General features: G+C 38.2%; 1 protein-coding gene across 1 annotated transcript in view; it reads right to left on the bottom strand.

The window, feature by feature from the left end:
* Positions 1–494: 494 nt before the first annotated feature.
* The window catches only part of LOC112057688 (regulator of G-protein signaling loco), a 104,447-nt gene continuing 83,587 nt past the window's right edge, over positions 495–21,354 (bottom strand). Inside the window, exons 4-12 of the mRNA XM_024098196.2 lie at positions 14,553–14,642; positions 13,316–13,476; positions 12,427–12,619; positions 11,678–11,824; positions 10,770–10,904; positions 6,887–7,327; positions 5,684–5,848; positions 4,942–5,047; positions 495–4,056 (exon numbers count right to left, since the gene is read on the bottom strand). Coding sequence (XP_023953964.2) covers positions 3,950–4,056; positions 4,942–5,047; positions 5,684–5,848; positions 6,887–7,327; positions 10,770–10,904; positions 11,678–11,824; positions 12,427–12,619; positions 13,316–13,476; positions 14,553–14,642 — 1,545 coding nt within the window. The 3' untranslated portion in view covers positions 495–3,949. The remainder of the gene's footprint in view (positions 4,057–4,941; positions 5,048–5,683; positions 5,849–6,886; positions 7,328–10,769; positions 10,905–11,677; positions 11,825–12,426; positions 12,620–13,315; positions 13,477–14,552; positions 14,643–21,354) is intronic.

Below are 21,354 nucleotides of genomic sequence, written 5' to 3'. Positions count from 1 at the left end.
TATAAGTTGTGATTGTAACAGTCACTATTACCCTGACCGTCAAACCAAAGTTAAACATCGTGGTGGGTCTAAAGTTTAAACTGTCTTAAAGAGCCTTGCAGTGTGCCTAGTGGAAATTTACAAAATTTTATACTGTTACTATCGCGTTAACGTAAACGCGAATTTATATGGAATTGAAACAGTTGTGCAGTAGTGCCACTAGATGGCGCTGTTTCAGTTCCTTAGAAATTCACATTTACGGCGATAGTAACAGTATCAAACTGCCACTAGGCCCTCTGTTGACTTTAAAAATCGGACGATAGTAAAACTCTTTAATCTAAAAAAAGTCAATTTGTTTTAGTTTTAGGCTGCAACACAGAAGGTTATACAAAAACATTATTTCTGCAGATTATTTACATTCATAGAAAAAGAAAAATCGCATCTGCTCTGTTATACCATTGAGTGAAGTCTAGGTTGGTCATTAGTTTGGGAAATATTGTAATAAAACATGAAAGTCTGCTATAAAAAATTTATTTCATATAAACATATAACTCTGAGCTCCAATGCCGACGCACTGATATACATTACAATAAATTATACTTTACATTCGCTCCACTTAATAGTTGCCGTCATACTTAGTATGATATCTACACAAATCCACATACAAACATACAGAAACTGAAATTACTTATGTTATCAGAAGTTCGACAGAAACTATTGATTCATATAAATATTGAAAGGACTAACTCAGTCTAAATGAGGGTAGATTTGAGAAGGCGTCGATTTATAATTTTAGAATAATTTATTTATTTTGGTACTCTTACTGTGAAATTAATAGACGCTGTAGAGGTACCCCCAGGGGTCATTCAGCCGCTGAGTGTCGAATTATTCTTTATATTTTGGTTGAGAATTCGACGACACTCAGCGGCTGAATGGTCCCCTGAGGGTACCCCTACGTCTATGAATTTCACTGTAAATCGGACTTCAAGAAGTACTCAGTGCACACAATCGTATTACTATTATAAATTCTAGTACAATAATTAATTTGGATACTATATAATAATAATTATAAAAGATCTGTGTCCATATATTACAAATTTTATTTACAAATCTCATATATTATAAATTTATAAAGGTTTTACACATTTCAATACAACCCTTTATAGAAAAGAATATCGATAAAATGTATGTTTTGTTGGCTGGTGGACTTCGGACGTGGCTAGTTACCACCCTACCAGCAAAGACATACCGCTAAGCGATTTAGCGTTCCGGTACGATGTCGTTTAGAAACCGAAAGGGTTGTGTGGATTTCAATCCAACTCCTACCAATTTAGTCCGCTTCCATCTTATATTGCATCATCACTTACCATCAGATGAGGTTGTAGTCAAGGGCTAACTTGTAAAAAATAATAAAAAATAAAAAAAAAACTATTCTATATAGTAGTACCACCATAGAGACTTTTTACCCGACTGTGGTGAAGTCAAGGCAGGGTTGTTATTTTAGCAGTATATGTACATATATATGTTTGTATGTTCCTTCGCAGCACCTTAAGTCCTAAACTATTCATCAGACTATATATTTATTAATATATTTATTTTTATAGTCCGAAATTTTAACACTTTCGCTGCGGCACTGATTTTTCTGTACTTTCCTCTAGTGCAATACGAGGGGACCATCGACCTCGTACCGCTTGAACACGTTAGACATACGAGGTCAATTGACCTCGTACAGCTTGAACGCGCTAGACGTACGAGGTCAATTGACCTCGTGCCGCAGCGAATGTGTTAACCGACTTCAATGATGGGAGGATTCAAGTTTACCTATTTCCTACATTTTAGTCCGTTTTCCGTAGTCGGGTGATGTTTTTTCTTGTTTACAGTAATACTAGCTAAAAATTATAAAATAGTTTTTTTTAAGAGCATGAGAAATTGAGTCTTATGTATTTGACAAACAAACTAATGTGATTAAACTATATATATGTTGAAATTGTACTTTGTTGACTAATACACAAGCCTCATAGATTGAGGCTGTTATAAAATTTGTCTATAATTAAGTATATTATTATATATTTTGATATAATTTGTACATTATACATTTTATAATACAGTTATGGAGAGAGTTTATTTTACAATTATGAATTGTAGTCGCATTTGCAAATTCAACCTTAAACTCAAACATTAAGGTTGAATTTGCTCTGAATTTGGGATTTTATTGAATATTGGACTATATTTAAAGGCCTTTAGGTATAATTTTCTTTACCAATATATTCTAAAACTGTCAAAACCAGTTTTTAAGTGAATTTCCTACATGATTGTGCGAGGTCAATGGCAATTACATAAAATTAAGACAATTAGCCACCTTTGATTGCCTCAGTTTAGACGCATTAATGGCATATCTAATAGTATAAAATCGTTGACTTAACCAGTCAAGCTGTGTCTCAAAAAATCCCATTTCAGCGCCATTTAGAATCGACAGTAAATAATTTCACTCAATAATTTGGCTAAAGCAAAACTAATAACTAATGGAATTTCAATTATCAAACTTTAAACAATCCAAGTTTACTGGGAGTCTAGTGGCGTGCAAAAGATTTTCAATCAGAGTACGCATTATACTTAGAAATTGTACAAAATGGTATCTATAGCTTGGCAAATTCGTTCGTAACATTTCCGATGGTCCGCGCGCACGACTTCATACCCGCGCAGTCCTTCCCTCTGCCCCGTGCGCACGACCTCACACCCACGCAGTCTATCCCCCCGTCGCCCGCATTTCATGGGATATGCGGGCGACGTATAATCTCTACATTGTAGGCATTTACGAATGTATGAAGTGCAAGCCACTAACTGGGACGGTAAAATTAATTTATTAATAATACAAACAAATCACTGGAGATTGTTCTAATACTTAATTTAATGGAACACTTACATAAACGAGATTGCTAAATATTCATACAGTAGATAATAATCTAGATCGAATATCGATCAAAAGTACATAATTATAAAGAAAAGAAAAACTAAGAAATGCGTTTTTTTTTCTTTTTTAGATGTAATTAAAAACACAACCTAATATGTGACTTGACTATATAACAAATAAATAGGTGTTACTGTTAGTGTTATGCAGTGGTATTATAAAATATTATTATGAGTCTATAAATTGATTTTACATTACAGTGAGATAGATGCTGATGACGTCATCAGCATTTCTATTCAGAAACCACCATCGCTTGCTTATGTAGCTTTTAGTGAGTAATGACTTGCAAGCGATTCTGTGCCATAAAACCATGTACATAGGGTATACAATTCATAGAACAACAATGCAATACCTTAATGTATGAACGATCATAGATCAGCGAGTCGTAAAGTAACGTTTGTCATTGCGAGCGATTTTGTGTCTTATTACCCTGTCCATAAGGTACACAATTTATAGAATACCTCTAAGTTACCTACTTATAAATCTATGAACGATCACACATTTTTCACCTATGTTCTTGCAAGCAATTCTATGCCTTAATGCCATGTCCATAAGGCATACTATGCTTGGAAAATCTTTAGTTATAAATGTGTGAACATTCACACATCTTTCAGCTTATATAAGCGATTATGTACCTTAACACCATACCCATAAGGTACACAATTTATTAGAGAACTGTATTACTTGTAAACAAATGAACGCTTATAAACAGCTTATGTAAACCATATCGGTTGTTGCAACGAAATCTCAGTCTTAAGCCTTGTACATAAGGCACATAACTTATAGAAGAACGTAGAAATGTGCGAACATTCACGATTTATTCACAAACGATTCTGTGTCTTAATACCATATCCATAAGATATACAATTTATAAGAAAACTCTGTATTATTTGTAAACGTTTGAACGCTCATACACTGTCTTCCGGCTGGCGTAAGCGACATTGGCCGTTGCGAGGGAAATTGCTTCTTAAAGCCTTGTCCATAAGGCATATAATGGCGTGTTCAGACGACGGTGGGCGCGGACCTCTGCGGGGGTTTGGGTGGCAGCGGCGGGGGGGTGCGCGGTTGCAGCCTCTGTCTTTGAGTCTCGCGGAGGTTGTCGAGGAAATCTGTAAATAAAATTATTAATTAAACAAATTTGTCTCTTGCAGTGCCAGATTATTGGACGTGTCTGTCTATTGAAGTGCCGAATTATTGGATGTGTCTGTCTATTGAAGTGCCGGATTATTGGATGTGCCTGTCTATTGAAGTGTCGGATTAGTTGTATTGATCTACTGGAGCTCGATTATTGGACGTAGCGGTCAGTTTAAGTGCCAGATTATTGGACGTATTTGTCTCTTGCCATGCCTGATGTCTGTCTATTGAAGTGCCGGATTGTTGGACGTGTTTGTCTATTGAAGTGCCAGATTACTGGACATGTCTGTCTATTGAAGTGCCAGATTACTGGACGTGTATGTCTATTGAAGTACCAGATTACTGGACGTGTCTGTCTATTGAAGTGCCAGATTGCTGGACGTGTCTGTCTATTGAAGTGCCGGATTATTGGACGTGTTTGTGTCTTGCAGACTCAGATTATTGGACGTGTCTATTGAAATGCCAGATTATTGGACGTGTCTATTGCAGTGTCAGATTATTGGACGCGTCTATTGAAGTGCCGGATTATTGGACGTGTTTGTGTCTTGCAGACCAGATTATTGGACGTGTCTATTGAAATGCCGGATTATTGGACGTGTCTATTGCAGTGTCAGATTATTGGACGTGTCTATTGAAGTGCCGGATTATTGGACGTGTTTGTGTCTTGCGGTGCCGGATTATTAGACGTGTCTGCCTATTGAAGTGCCGAATTATTGGACGTGTCTGTCTATTGAAGTGCCGAATTATTGGACGTGTCTGTCTATTTAAGTGTCAGATTATTGGAAGTGTCTGTCTGTTGAAGTTCCGGCTCAATGGATGTATCGAAGTGAAGTGTCGGATTACCGAGTGTACCTACTGACCTGGCGGGTGGTGGTGCAGCGGGTGTCCGGTGCGCAAGGCGGCGCGCACGCGCGAGCCGTCGCCCGACACGCTGGACGCGCTCGACACGCTGCTGCGACTGGCGCTCTGACGGACAAACGCTTAGTTAGTTACTACAGGCTACTAGACAGATACAGGAAAGCATAATAGTCTAGTTGACACTTTTTTTAAAATGGATTTAAATAAAGGCGAATTAATATTATAAAGGCGAAAGTATGTGTGAAAGTGTGTAAGTGTGTAAATATGTTTGTTCCTCGTTTACGCTGCGGCTACTGAAGCGATTTGGCTGAAATGGAATGGAAATAGATTTACCTGTGGATTAACATAGAGTTTTCTTTCCGGAAAAATCCACAGTTCCCTTGGGATTTGTGATAAGTGAATTCCGAAATCGCGGGCGTCCACTATTTTTTTTTTATTTTTTTTTATTCTCTACAAGTTAGCCCTTGCAGTCTAAAATGGAAGCGGGCTAACTTTTTAGTAGGATGAAAATATACATCCCTTTCTTTTTCTACACGACATCGTACCGGAACGCTAAATCGCTTAGCGGTACTTTGTCGGTAGGGTGGGAACTAGCCACGGCCGAAGCCTCCCACCAGTCAAACCTGGTCTAATTAAGAAAACCTCAATCGGCCCAGCCGAGGATCGAACCCAGGACCTTCGTCTTGTAAATCCACTGTGCATACCATTGCGCCACGGAGGCCGTCAAATATATAATATCAATACCTGTGCGTCCTCGTTGTTCTCGTCCTGTATCCGTAACGCGACGTCACTGAGGGAGTCGGTGTCGTCGTCCCGCTCCCTCGCCTCCGGAGTGACGAGGACGGCTGCGCTGGGCACGCCCTGCGTGCTCGACACCTCTACTATTTGAATACGTGCTCCGTCTAACTCCTGTAACAATGCATACATAGATACTAATGTCAATTAAAAACCTTAAAGAGCACGATATTACTTTTTTATATAATTTTATTTCCCAATCTTTTTTTTTTTTTAAATATTCGAGTGGGTACGGCAATAGACCAACGAGGCGGCTTCGAACCACCATCTCTCAGTGATGGATACGACCGCTCTTACCGTTGAGCTATTGAGGCTTCTAAATTACAAGTCTACTTAGTCTTATCGTCGGTCTAGATGTGATAGCTCGTACGTGCAATCTGCCGAACTTTACAGGAGCGACAAAAAAACTTTATTTTAAAGCTAACTGTAATAAATATGTTCACAATTTTAAGTGATTTAGATTTAAGAAATTGTACAAAATTTTATTATTATAAGAGTAAATTACTGGAATACCGTTTTCTATAAGAAAATGGTGGCACTTACGTAATTGTTAGTTACGAAGTATCACATCTAGACCGACGATATTAAATTTTAATAATTAACAAAAAAACTGACAATATATTATGAGCTTTTCTAGACAATAAGTATTAAAAATCGTTACAAGTACACAAATATAGTTTCTCTACAGGATGAAGGAATAATATGCTATATTTTCGATTCTCCATACTGATAGGTCATCCATGGTGTGTTGATCTTATTAATATTATAAACGCGAAAGTTTGTATGGATGTTTGGATGTTTGTTATTCTATAACGCCGCTACTACTGAAGCGATTTAGCTGAAATTTGGAATGGAAATAGATTTTACTCTAGATTAACACATAGACTACTCTTTCCCGAAAAAATCCATGGTTTCCCGAGATTTGCGAAAACTGATGATTTTGATGATATGAATGTTTGTTACTCTTTTACGCCTCGACTACTTAACCGAATTAGCTGAAATTTGGTATTAAGATATATTATAGCATGGATTAACACATAAGACTACTTTTCATCCCGGAAAAAATTATGGTACCCGCGGTATTTGTGAAAAACTGAATTCCACGCGGACGGTGTCGCGGGCATTTGCTGGTTATTAATAAACTCCACGTACCTGAACGAGAGTGTCGGGGTGCAGCGGCGTGGAGTCCAACAGCGCGATGTGGCGCGCCGCCAGCCGCGGGCAGTACCGCTGCAGCACCGGCCGCAGCACGTGGCGCAGGCGGCGCGCGGGCCGGCAGCGCACCGCCACCAGCCGCGCCTCCACCGCCACGCGCAGCACGCAGCGCCGCTCCACCGACAGGCAGCGCCCGCCGACCGCCGTCGACGCGACCGACGCGTCCAGCGTCCGGCCGCCGCTCGCCTCGAGCAACAGCACGTCGTACGCGGCGCACGGCAGGTTGCGACGCGACAAAAGCCGCTCGACCAATCGCCGCACCGACACGTCGGGGGACACGCCCACTACGGACGTCGCGCCGTCGGGCAGCACGACGCGACACAGGGCAGAGTTGCCCGACCATAGACACTGCGTTTGACCGCTCGTTGATTTTGCCGCCTGACAACAAACGTGCACTTATAAATATACAAAAGTTAATTAAACATCTCATCTTAACTGTCATTAAATACAATTTGCTTAAAGCTGTTTGCACAATAGTGACGGAATAAAATAAAGTAATCATCTTTATTTTACACTACCAGAACTTCACTATTAGTGCAGGTAACAGTTCGTTTCACTCTTGAAAGTTTGCCTCGATTCACAATAATAATACGTATTAACGTCATACAGGCGAATGTCACCATACCCATGCTATCTGAAAAACATTTTAGTTCCCATACCCAATAAAATATACCATATACTCTCTATTGGTGACAGAATTTTTAGACTGGTGCAGTAGTTTTTGAGTTTATTCGTTTCATAGAAAAATGCAAATCTTTCATCTTTAGAAAATTAGTGTAAAATAATAATTAAAGAAGTTCGCTTATTTGAAGGAAGGGTAAAATTTAGTTATTTGTTCTGTGAGATAGCAAAATATTTAATAGGAAGCGAAGAATTCTAAGATTGCTTCTGGTTCAAAGTCAGAGATTCAAAAAAAGAATCCTGCACATTCGAATCAAGTGTAACAAAATGAGTTTAAATTAATTTGAAAAATTAAAACACCCTAAGGATTAAGTAAACTTGAAAAGTAAAAAAAATACATCTAACAGGCGTAAACCGTGCAAAAGAATTACACGAATAACAAAACTGCAGCAATCAGGCAAACGACAATAATTAATTATAACTGTCGTAAAATTAAAACATTTACACAACAGAAATAGACTGTAAATAAAGTAAACAAAGTAAACAATGTAATACTGTTAGAGATATATTCATCCAAGTAAACAAGAGATACACAGCGGAGAGGCGTGCAAGTTAAGGGTTTTGTAGTGGATCCTAGTTATAAATAGATGTGTTTAGTTTACACGTTGCTAAGCAAACTGATAACGTATGCAAACACGTGGCTGGGCGTGGCCAATTCATGCTGACGAAAAACTTTCCTATTCTTGGTATTACACCACTAAATATAGTACGAGTAAATAGAATATGTCAGGCGCAATTATAAAAATACTACTTCAAGATACGCATACCGTGATAGGTAAAATTACAAACTTTTATCAGATTTCGATGATATTTAGCGGACGCCCGCGACTTCGTCCGTCGTGGAAATCAATGTTAACCCTATTTCACCACTTTAGGGGTTGAATTTAAAAAAAAATTGAATTACATTATATTTCGTTTTATTTTTACGATTTATGAACAAATTTTTTAAAACAGTAACTCTTAAAATGAAGGACTTTCCATAGAACTTTCAACCCCTATTTCACCCCCTTCTCATTTTATTTTCGCAATAAAAAATATCCTATGATCTTCTCCGTATTATGGTCTTAAACCGTGCCAAGTTTCATTTGAATTCATTCAGTAGTTTCAGCGTGATGCCCGAATGCCAGTTTTATTATAAGTATACATATAGATTGTTATTGTGAACGATCAGTCGAACGTCTATATTATTTTAGTCATTTCATCTATCGAAACAAAACCATGCCGATCTAGCTCCCAAGACTTAGTGATCAGACAAGTCAGTCAAAAATGTTAAAAATTATATTCAATCTATTATTTTTTAACTCTATCTTAATTTTCGTTAGTTTTATTTGACGCTCAAATGTCTGATTTTTTATTAAAGCCCGCAATTTCACTCACGCGTATAATTATCTTAATCTGTTGCAAAAGGTATACCTTTGAGATTATCGCGAACAAACAAACACACAAATAGTTCCGCATTATTGTAATATAACTAAACTAAATGTAACGTAACGTAAACGGAACCATGTATATGTAAATGAACACTAACTTGGCCAAGTTTTTCATGTATATTTGTTTAATTATACGCATTTAGCACAACGAAGTCGTCAGAGGCGTCGTTTCGGCAAATATTTGTTCCATTTTCCGAGATTTTCCACTAACTGTACGCGTTGTCGAGGACAATTAAAATCGTATTGTGCCAGTATGACTTGCAATATGTTATGTGTGTACAAGAAATGCTAGTGTGTGATTAATTCCAGTAATACAAGATAACATTAATACCATTGTCTAGTTTTGAGTTTGTTTACAATTATGCGGTTTTTCCCAAAACGTATGACGCATCCGTTGGCTCGCTGTTTGGGACAGTGCTGACCGCAAATGGAATGTATTGGTAAATAAATAAATAAATATACGTATACCGACATACGAACAATATACTAGTAACCAAATTTATGTTTACAGTTGTGATTATGAGTACTAAGATGATAATTAATACATATAAATAAAATGTCAGCGTCTATCTGTGATTTCAAAATATATTCAGATACATTTTCCTGGTATCTTACTATTTTGAAGATACTCGGTTCCCCAAGATACGAAATGCGTCGTTTAAAAATTTTGTCGATTTTGTCAGAAACCAAAATGTAGTTACCGACAACATCGACTTGTATGATATACTAGCAGACGCCGCGCGGTTTTACCCGCGTGGTTCTCGTCGCCGTAGAAATACGGGGATAATATATAGCCTATAGCCTTCTTCGATAAATGGGCTATCGAACACTGAATGAATTTTACAAATCGGACCAGTAGTTCCTGAGATTAGCGCGTTCAATCAAACAAACAAACAAACAAACTCTTCAGCTTTATATATTATTATAGAAAATTAATATTGAAAATATGGATTATATGAAAATTGTTTTCTCGAACAAATAAACTTGAGTTCAAATAAATGAGTTTTCTTACAAAAGTATTTTATCTTTGTAATTATTTGAAAAATACTAAATAACTAAATACATTTGTATAGATGGGTATTTCGTATCTAGTACTTATTTCAGATACCTTTTTAGAAAATTATTTGTATCTGTATCACCTACTTTGTATAGAGTATCTTATACATCACCACAGATAACATAATGTACAAGTAATAATATTACAAACGACGAACAATAACGAACGGGCGAGGCACGTCGCGCAGCGTGTGCAAAAGCGTCCGATCGGAGCGGCGACACTCGCCTGTATAAGTCGCCCCGGGGCTCAGACCAATTATAGAAGGACCTGTATCGTACTCAAAGTCACGAACAAAATTGTCTGTCATTTTCTAAGGAAAACGAGCTTAGATTTTGTATATATCTTATACTAAACTAGAAGTTTTTGCCCGTTTTTTACAAAATTCACTTACACAAAAAGGTATTTTTACGAAGCTCTTTAACCGACGAACACGATTACAACTATTTAACATCGATTCTATAGAGACAGTTTTTATAATCGCATTAGATCGTTGATCATATACTTTGACAGAAAAGTAACGACTAGCGAGGCAGGTCTATACAATAATTGGTCTGAGCCCCGGGGTGACGCGACCATGTCCTGTACATTTGCGCTAAAACACGGAGTGCGCCAGGCCTGACATCACTACTACAACTACTATAACAAGACTCACTTCGTTGTCTTCAGCGGCGGAGAGCGTGGAGGCGGCGGAGGCGGCACGGTCGCGCGAGGCGGCGCGCGCCTTCCACGGCAGCAGTGAAGCGCCGCTTCGGCGACGGTCCGACGCGTTGGACGCTGACTTCTTTAACTGCAAACGTCAACACCACCCATTATACACTTTTCATCTCACTGGTTAGAAAAGGGTTACTTTGCAACCCGAAATCGGTGCGTAAAATTAGACTTTACGCCCTAGAGCGGAAAATTAAAACATTATATACACTATCTACACAGAATCGGATGACACTTCATATTTTAGTTTTTCACACGGTACCATGGATTTTCTGGGATAAAAAGTATTTTATGTGTTAATCCAGGTTATAATAAATCTCAATGCCAAATTTCAGCTAATTCGGTACACTAGTCGAGGCGTGAAAGAGTAACAAAAATTCATATCATCAAAATCATCAGTTTTCGTTTTCGATAAAAAGTAGCCTTTGTTTTTTTTTTATTCTTTACAAGTTAGCCCTTGACTACAATCTAACCTGAAGGTAAGTGATGAAAATCCACACCCCATTCGGTTTCTACACGACATCGTACCGGAACGCTAAATCGCTTGGCGGTACGTCTTTGTCGGTAGGGTGGTAACTAGCCACGGCCTAAGCCTCCCACCAGCCAGACCTAGACCAATTAAGAAAACCTCCATCGGCCCAGCCGGGGATTGAACCCAGGACCTCCGTCTTGTAACTCCACCGCGCATACCACTGCGGCACGGAGGTCGTCAAAATCCAGAGTAAAATCTATTTCCATTCCAAATTTCAGCCAAATCGCTTCAGTAGTAGCGGCCTTAAAGAGTAGCTAACATCCAAACAAACATACATACATACAAACTTTCGCGTTTATAATATTAGCAGTATGTTGTACCTTGGGCGAGTCGGCGTGCGGCGAGCGCGGCGCGTAGGGCGGCGGCAGGCCGCGCAGGTCGGCGCGCGCGCAGTTGGCGTGCACCTCGGAGCGCAGGAAGCGCGGGTAGCTGTCGAACTTCATCACGTTGAAGATGTGCTTCTGGGCCTGACCGACAGTACGACTCATTAGCTATTGAATAGTATTAGTTGCCGAGTTGTATACTAGATGGCGCTACTGGTAGTTTGGCTAAAATTGTATTGCGCTATTAAGATTTTATAAACATTATCTTTGTATGCCGTTGCTAATTATGGACAATTGTCTATTTCACTACACGAAATATCACATTCACATGGTGAGTATTTTCCTTTAAGCTATCCCATCCTTATTGTAGTTCAAAGGCTACAACAAGTTTAACGTATACCTATGTGAAAGTAATTGATTCTTGCTTCAGGTAGTGTGAACGCCATACTGCGGAGTTAGAGGTTATAAGAAGCTAAATAATTCTTGCTACGAGGAGTGTCAACGTCTCGTCAACATCAATTTTAATTTTGAGTATTCGACTTTCCCTATCATCTCAGTATCAAAACCTGATATTTCAAAAAGTGCTTGAAAAGTAAACCTACTTGAATTAAATTAATTTTGGCTTTAACTTACGATAGAACATGACATTTGACGTTTCATTTTTATTTTGTGACGTTTCATTTTTTACTTTTGACGTTCCATTTTTACTTTTGACGTTCCATTTTTTACTTTTGACTTTGCGTTACCTGCAGGAACAGGTCCTGCGGCGGCGGCACTTGGTGCAGCCTCTGCGCGGCGTCCCTGCGCGGCGCGGCGTCCACGTTGACGGGCTCGGGCGCGCCCTTCTCCGCCAGGTGCGTGTGCCAGATGCTGGCCGCCTGCGCCGCGCGCGCCGCCTCGTCCGCGCACGTGCGGTACTGCTCGCACGCCCACCAGAACCTGCCAGCATCGACATGAGAGCCCTGCTTTACTTAGGCTAGGCGTAGGCTTAGCTTGCGACCAACGACATCATCTCGTGAAGAGAAATAAGAAGACGGAGTTGTTCTAGTCTCATCCCTTTCGTCCCAACGCAATCAAAGAGTCCCAGTCTTTTTTTTTATCTTTACAAGGTAAGGTACGATCCAATCTAAGATGGAATCGGGCTGACTTGTTAGGAGGAGGATGAAAATCCACACTCATTTCGGTTTCTACACGGCATCGTACCGGAACGCTTAATCGCTTGGCGGTACATCTTTGCCGGTAGGGTGGTAACTAACCACGACCGAAGCCTCTCACCAGCCTGACCTCAACCAATTAGGAAAACCTCAATCGAAGATCGAACCCAGGACCTTCGTCATGTAAATCCACCGCGCTTACCACTGCGCCACAGAGGCCGTCAAGTCTGCATACAAACTCGGGCCCAAAATATACTGAATTAAATACTCTGAAAAGCAGAGCTGAAAATTGGCTATAAATTAGGACTATAATCTTCTCAATATAAAACCTCAAACTATACTATAAAACTCACAAAGCTGTTTTCGTTGAATGAATTACCACACGGGTAAACCGTGTCAAAATGATTTTTTTTTAAATTTTAAATTAGTTCCATGGCTATAAAATTTAGGCTACAAAATCGACCCCGACTGCTGCACTGACCTGATGTTCTCGGCGGCGAACTCCTGCTCCAGGAAGTGCTCGAAGGCCGCGGCGCCCGCCGGGTCGGCCAGCAGCTGTTCCAGGCCCAACGACCAGCGCGCCACGCCGCCGCAGCTGCCGTTGGTGCTCGCAGCCAGCGGTGAAGCGCCCTCGCTCATTTGCTGTGGACCACGACCAATGTGAGCAACCAACGCAACAAACACAGCATGTTATCTTTTACTAGAGTTCCTCAGGCGTTCTGGATTTATTTATTTTGCTAACGGCGAATACTTACACAGATATAATCAAGCAGCCAGGGTACCTATAGTCTGGCAAGTTCATTGATGACACTCCCATGATATGCGGGCGACGGGGGGAACGGACTGCGCGAACAGAGCGCGCGGGGCATCGCTACCCCCTCCCGGCCCGTGCCACCATAGGGAGAGTTACGAACGAATTTGCCAAGCCATTGCCATTTTGTTTTTCGTCCCAGCAGGACATTACGTAATTATTGTGAAAACACTTAATTCTAGCTAAATAATTCAATATGGTAATGTTTACGGGAAAATTCTTATGTTACTTATTAAAAGACACATTCATATAGCATATTAATTTGCAAAACACAATATCCTCGTCTGTGTATTTTTCAGTTTTCTCAATGTCTGTAGTGACTCGGTTGATTTCCTGTTACATTTAAGTATACCTATTATATATTTCAGTTGGACATGAAAAATGCCTAATAAAATCGACAATAAAGTGCATGTATAGTAAATATTCAGGAGCCAACGCTCTTGGCACAATAAAAATAACTTTAATAGTAATTTTAACTAAACATAAACAAGATTTAATTATCGACTTTATTTATCTGTATAACAATTCATAATAATTCATAATTCATAATTCTTTATTTGCAAATTGTTAAATACAGATCTTGATATAAATGTTGGCATACAATTTGCTACAAAATAGCATGCAAATTTTGAAAATAATCTTATAACTAAATTACATTATAATTATAGAAATATAATACGCTATAATTATAGAAATGTACTTAATTACTATGATGTTAAAATTATTAATTTATTATTATGTCCGTTATACGTTAATTATGATGAGTGAAGCAGATTTTGTTTTTCCTCCGTTCTTTATCTGAATATTTAAATAGGTGTTTATGTAATTTGACATAACTTGACCTCTTGAAAGTGCTTGTAAACAAAGCTAATATGAAACAAATGAATGTTTGACAGTGACGGCATACCTTGCTGTAGATGCCGTGGTCGTGGTGGCGGTAGGAGGAGCCCGCGCCGCTGCCCGTGGTCCAGCGGCGGAACGGTGACGACTGTTCGCTCTGCGGACAAACAGACACACACGTCAGCAAGCTGTGCAACTCTAGCACTCTACTATCGCTATCAATCCATATACGGCTCACTGTTGAGCTTGAGTCTCCTCTCAGAATGAGAGGGGTTAGGCCAATAGTCCACCACGCTGGCCCAATGCGGATTGGCAGAGAATTAAGAAAATTCTCCGGTATGCAGGTTTTCTCACGATGTTTTCCTTCACCGTTCCATTAAGGAGTCTATAGCAATTACACAATCGCCAAAATAATTCATTTTCAATCGGAAAAAGATTAACATTCGCAATCACTATTTATACTTAGATGTTTTTTACATGGTCTACAAATAGACCATACGTAAAAAATATCTCATGAAAAGGAACAGACTAATTGTAATATGCTGTCTCTTTCGTCCCAACGCAAAAAGATAGAGAGAAAGAGATATATTTTATTATATATTTTCCGACGCCATTGGTCGACTTTTGTCTTTCTCTCACCTCGAGATATGTCGTGGTACGCATCTAAACAAAGCACAAGAAGAGCCTGTCCTGGGTAGACTTTCGTCATTTTATGATTGAAAGCTCATGTTCCTACCATAGGTGAGTACGGTACATACACGCTATATGTAGTAGTACGGAACGTAGAGCCTTTGGGAGGTAACAGGTAACAAAGAAAAACACGATCACATCCTATTCTAACCTTTCTCAGTTGTAAGCACATTACACGAAGCGATCGAGAAGATTTTGTTATATCACAAATTGTCACCATCACGCACTACACCATACGTAATATAATGTTATATACATGTTATACACTATTAAATTGTATGCTATTGTATTATACACTTTGCTATTATATGTTAATTATAATTATAAGGAATTCTCGTCACGTGTATATCGTGGCAGTATCCAACAATGTTTGACTTCAATTAATTAAATATCCAGCAATTTTCTCACTTTTTTTCTGTTTATTCCAAATATTCTGATGAATTGACCGCATTTTGGTTTATCCATATCGAAATCACCGAGTAAATAGCTATTTTCTCCACTAGTAAGGAAAATCAATTTGAATTTAGAACCGATGAAGCACAATAGTAAATAGGAAAAAAAACTGTGCGTACTATTTTTTTAAAACTTAACCACTAACATAGACTTTATAAGTACATTTATTATATTTTATAGGTCCATCACATTCTAAATTTGAATTTACTTTCCTCCCTAGGTAACAAACAAGACTTTTACTTCCTGATTTCGCCGAGTAAAGAAGACTTTTCTTAAGTGAGATAAAAAAGTAGTCAATTTACATATACATATACGAGATAACATTATAAAGTAAACCTGTCATTGTAATGAAAAATAATTCTCAGAAAATGTCTCGCTCTACAAGATAATATTCAAAAGTTATTAAATTTTATTTACGCAGTATCTACACGGTAAACGGATGTTATAAAACCCAGTTCATCTATTAATATTATAAAAAAATAAAATTTGTTGTGTTGTTTTTGGAGGTATTCTCTAGATGTACTAAACCGATTTGCAAATTCTTTTACCACTAGAAAGCGTCGTAGGCTACCTATATTTTATCCACGTATTCTCATTCGAGTGATACAGCTGTGCGTCGACTAGTACAATATAGGCGGACAGATGACGGATGTCTCTGCTGTTATTGTTTATATAAAAAATTTGACCATGACTATGATGATTGACATTTAGAATTGATTTTTCCATTACCCCACTAAATAGGCTATATTAACAACTTTTTCATTTTGTTTTATTGTTCTTATGTAATCAGTCTACAGACTATGAGCAGAATAAGGTCCATATACGTGTATGCCATACGTGGTTGTCAAACAAGAAAAAAAATCAAAATAATAATTTACCTCAACTTTCCAATCAGTGATGTACCATACGACCATTTTTCCGGCAACGCCGTCAAGACACACTTATACAACACTTATTAGTTATGACAACACACACGCATTAGTTACGCTCTAAACATAACCGAAACAAAACACACTTCATAAAACCCTTAAGAATAAAGAAAAAAAACTACGCCCCTATTGGGTTTAAATTGTTTACATCACAAACACAATATTGCTTAATTCAATACGGATAACGTACGTAAACTTTATCCTGAATTCGGCAAACTATTTGTTAATAACAAAAACTTGTGAAAAGTGTCGAATTTGAAAGAAACGCATGAATAGATTTTAAAAATAGAACGCGTCTGTTAACTGTGATTATTTGTTCTTAACGACAATGATTTTTAAAAATTAAATGCGTCCGAGTTCTTGCGTTGCGTTGCCTTTTTTTCAATTCTATTATTTTTAAAATGCACCGTCTTCGTAGAGTCCGTGAACTTTGATTGAATGATTAGTTTCTTTTTAAAAATGGAACGTAACTGAGTCCGTAAACTGTGTAAAATTACTTTTTTTCTGAATTAATTTAAAAATAGAACGCGTTCGTGGAGTGATGCTCTTGTCGAGTCCTCCAATGAACTGATTCAGTCAGTCAATATAAACTCAGTCACCAATGCGGGCATCGTAATGCGAAAATTACAATGACAATCGCAGAGTATAAAACCCCCGTTTCCGGCGGTTTGTGGCGCGTGTTCAGAACTTAAGCGGACAATTTACTAATTTATTTATTTACCTTATTATTAGCTAGTTATGATTATTTTTGCCATAGTTTGGCCCTAATAAGGCACTGTCGGTATTGGCAATTCATTCCCGGAAGACAGTTTACCTTTGGTTTGTAGTAGTGAATTGACATTCATGTAGGTAATTTAAGGAATTTATCACTAGTAAATGCAATGCCTAATACTCCGAAAGTAGAATATAACAGTTATACCGTGCTTTATAACGTGTATTCTTAATTGGCATTGAGAAACACCCAATGTTATATCTATTGAAATGCCTATGGAACCTCGATGTTTACAATGGTTATTGTATTGTAGAAACACCGTGTTAATATAAAACACTGTAATGTGACGCAATCGATATTGTGTCTTCTACATAAATAAAAATAAATTACCTCGTGTATCTGTATGCTCTTAAAAAATATTTTTAAAAATACCAGGAGTTTTTTTAAACACCTGGTATTTTTTTAAAATATTGTTGTTGTTGTTAATGTAGCTGTTTTTCGTGTTGTTGTTGCTGTTATTGTTGATGTTGATATTTGGAATTTATTGTTTTTTAGTTTATGTGGAATAATAACTCCAACAGATGAGAAATCTATTAAGAACCATTTAACACTTTTATCAACCACAAAAACTATCATAACCGAAAATGTTTACCTTTATAATTCAAAACTAACACAAGTTCATATATAATAAGAAAAAAAAATATTTACCATGCGCGCATATTTTCCACCACTAAACACTTCGAAGGCTAAGCACTAACATGCTAAATGGCTAATACATTCGTGCTTCCAACTAAACGACAACCCACGAAGGTCGGGGTCGTATTAATATACACGATTGGCGCAAATCGAGCGAACGACCTCTTTCTAGACGTTCTGGACTCAGATATAAACGATCAAAGATTTAATCACGGGCTCTTGTGAACTGAGAGAGACCTTCAATGTCATATCCATTAAAATGTGTATCAAACCTTGATGCGTATTTACAGAACTTCATTTGCATTGATAGATTTTGCACAGATTGCAGAATATATCTAATCCTTAAGCTTATTTATTTATAATGATTGGTATGAAAGAGAAAACTGATAGACACCCAATGTTATATTCATACAATCTAACAAACCTTGATGTTTGTAATAAAATGCGATGTGTAGCGGTTTTCAAAGTAACATTTTGTTTGTAATTATAGATTTTGCGTGGCTTGCGGATCAGATTCAGATCTACTTCTAAAAGTTATTTATTTATAATAACTGGTGGCAAAAAAATATTCACAGATGTATTTTTAGTGGAGACTGAGAGACACCCAATGTTATACTTATTTAAATCCCTACGAAACTTCGACGTTTGAACAATTTGAATAAATTAATTTTTATATAATAAAATATGCGGTGCATTTATTTTGTAGGTCTTGTGAACTTCAAACTGTTTAAATCTATGTCTTCAGTTGAACCAAATTGTATAATACAATAATTCATTATTTTATTACACGGAAAATAAAAACTGAATGTCCGTTCTAGACCTTCGCAGCCATGAGAAACCAAATCCCCTAGGGCGAGTCAGTGATATCGACGTAGGGGTATTACTTAGTACAAAGATCCCCAGTCGCTACGGTTTATAACTTGGACCGACCTCTTGCTCATCAAGTGACGTCACACGCTGCAGGGACGCGACAAAATCATGGCGTCTGGCAAACGTCCAGATGAGTGGTCACATACGGCGCTAACATACCTCATTGTTTGCCAAATATGGTGACGATAAGCTCTACCTTCCTTCTTTACTGGATTTATATTCGCTGTAGGCTCCTTAAGGGACTGCAGTAGCATTGCCAATAGGCCTAGCATGCGTCAAAGATATATTGTCGACCAATAGCAGGGGAGTTTTTTTTATATATTATTTACAAGTTACCCCTTGACTGTAATCTCACCTGATGGTGATGCAATCTAAGATGGAAGCGGGCTAAATTGTTAGGAGTTGGATGGAATTCGACACACCCCTTTCGGTTTCTATACGACATCGTACCGGAACGCTAAATCGCTTGGCGATACGTCACCGGTAAAGTGGTAACTAGCCACTGTCGAAGTTTCCCACCAGATTGACCTGGACCAAAATTAAGAAATGTCTCTGAATGAAAGCTCTCTGGGCAACGAAACGAAACGAACGGGCCTTCTTCATTGTAGCATAAATGTATTCTGTGATCTACCACGAGAGCCGTGATAGCCCAGTGGATATGACCTCTGCCTCCGATTCCGGAGGGTGTGGGTTCGAATCTGGTCCGGGGCATCAACTCCAACTTTTCAGTTGTGTGCATTTTAAGAAATGAAATATCACGTGTCTTAATCGGTGAAGGAGAACATCGTGAGGAAACCTGCATACCAGAGAATTATCTTAATTCTCTGCGTGTGTGAAGTCTGCTAATCCGCATTGGGCCAACGTGGTGGACTATTAGCCTAACCCCTCTCATTCTGAGAGGAGACTCGAGCTCAGCAGTGAGCCGAATATGGGTTGATGACGACGACGATCCATCACGCTAGCACAATGCAGGATGGCGAGCTCATAATTAATTTATATAGTTATTTTAGATATAGTATTTTGAAATCGGTTGTAAACGTAAAAATAACATTATGATTCATAGCATCACGGGAATTCAGGATGTTTGTACGATCGTCTCATCTCGTGAACGCGACGGACGAGCGACGAAGGTCGTTCAATGAACGCGGCTCCAGATTCGATTCCCGGCCGCCGGAAGCTTGTTTCGGTAGTAAATTTCATCATTTGTTTATAATACTCGTTAAATCGTTCGTTATTAAACTCATGTCTGTCCGTATATCCGCTTCATTAATGCCTTATTTCCGCATCTGACTTCGATCGTTTACATGCTATAATATGAGTTAGAGATGTATTTTCCCTAACCATAATCCAAGCGTTTTCATCTCTAGAACAGTGGGCAGTGAAAACAATATCGAAACCATACCATAATCATAATATCAATATTTAATTAACTGCCCACATCCCTTAGCGCTGCAGAATTGACGGTTCACTAGACCGTGTGTAACAGGTGTTATTTATTTCAATCAGCCATATTTATGCGAGCTACAAACCTTCAGTTTTAACTGTACAGTTTTATCTAATCGAAATTTCAATCAAAATCATTCAATAAAAAACTGTACAGTTCTCAGTTATTTTTACACATGAACATTTTAACTGAACAGATCCACAGTACAGTTAAAACTGCAGGTCTGTTATGTAGTCCGCATTACAAACATTGAAGCTATTTGAAATAATACATTGGAAACTATCGAAATCGTATATTAAGAAAAAAAAACTAGTTATTTTAACTGCAATAACCAATCCGACAATTACGAAAGTGGACCGGTAAGTGATATTACATTACGGATCGTTCGATTACATATCGACTCTAAAACTGCAAAATAATTACAAGATATTACGATATTTATGAGCGAGACTGGATGTGTGGGTTTCTATCGATTAAATTAACGAGTTCAAGTTGCATTAACTAATGATCTTTTTTGTAATCAATACCGTAGTTTGTAGATTAGCAGCGATTTTTATTATCCCGCCATAAATGGATCGGTTTTCGAAACTATTTCATCAGTAAAATATTTCGTTAGTCAATTCATGCAAGATTGTGAAAAGGATCGGAGACGCGTTCAAACAATCTCATGATATACCCTACAAGAATGAATACTAGACTAACTGACGCCGCGCGGTTTCACCCGCGTGGTTCCCGTTCCCTTAGGAATACGGGTATAATATACAGCCTATATCCTTCCTCGGTAAATGGGCTATCTAGCACTGCATTTTTTTTAAATTGGACCAGTAGTTCCTGAGATTAGCGCGTTCAATCAAACAAACTCTTCAGCTTTATAATATTAGTATAGATAAAGGCATTAAGAATCAAAAGTTTGTAAAGTCCTTTTCATGAAAGAAGTCCCCCAGACGCTTGGTAATGGCGCTCTTACTCGTATTGTCATTTGTGTAAGGCGCTGTTAATTTTAGTTCAGGTTTAAGCCGGGGGACTTTTTTCACGAAAACCTTTAACCTTTAACTTTGTATATAATCGATAAACA

The sequence above is a fragment of the Bicyclus anynana genome, chromosome 22 (genome assembly GCF_947172395.1).
Source record: "Bicyclus anynana chromosome 22, ilBicAnyn1.1, whole genome shotgun sequence".
NCBI classification, from domain to species: domain Eukaryota; kingdom Metazoa; phylum Arthropoda; class Insecta; order Lepidoptera; family Nymphalidae; genus Bicyclus; species Bicyclus anynana.
The sequence above is the reverse complement of the archived record's forward strand: the minus strand, read 5'-3'. Positions and strand labels throughout refer to the sequence as shown.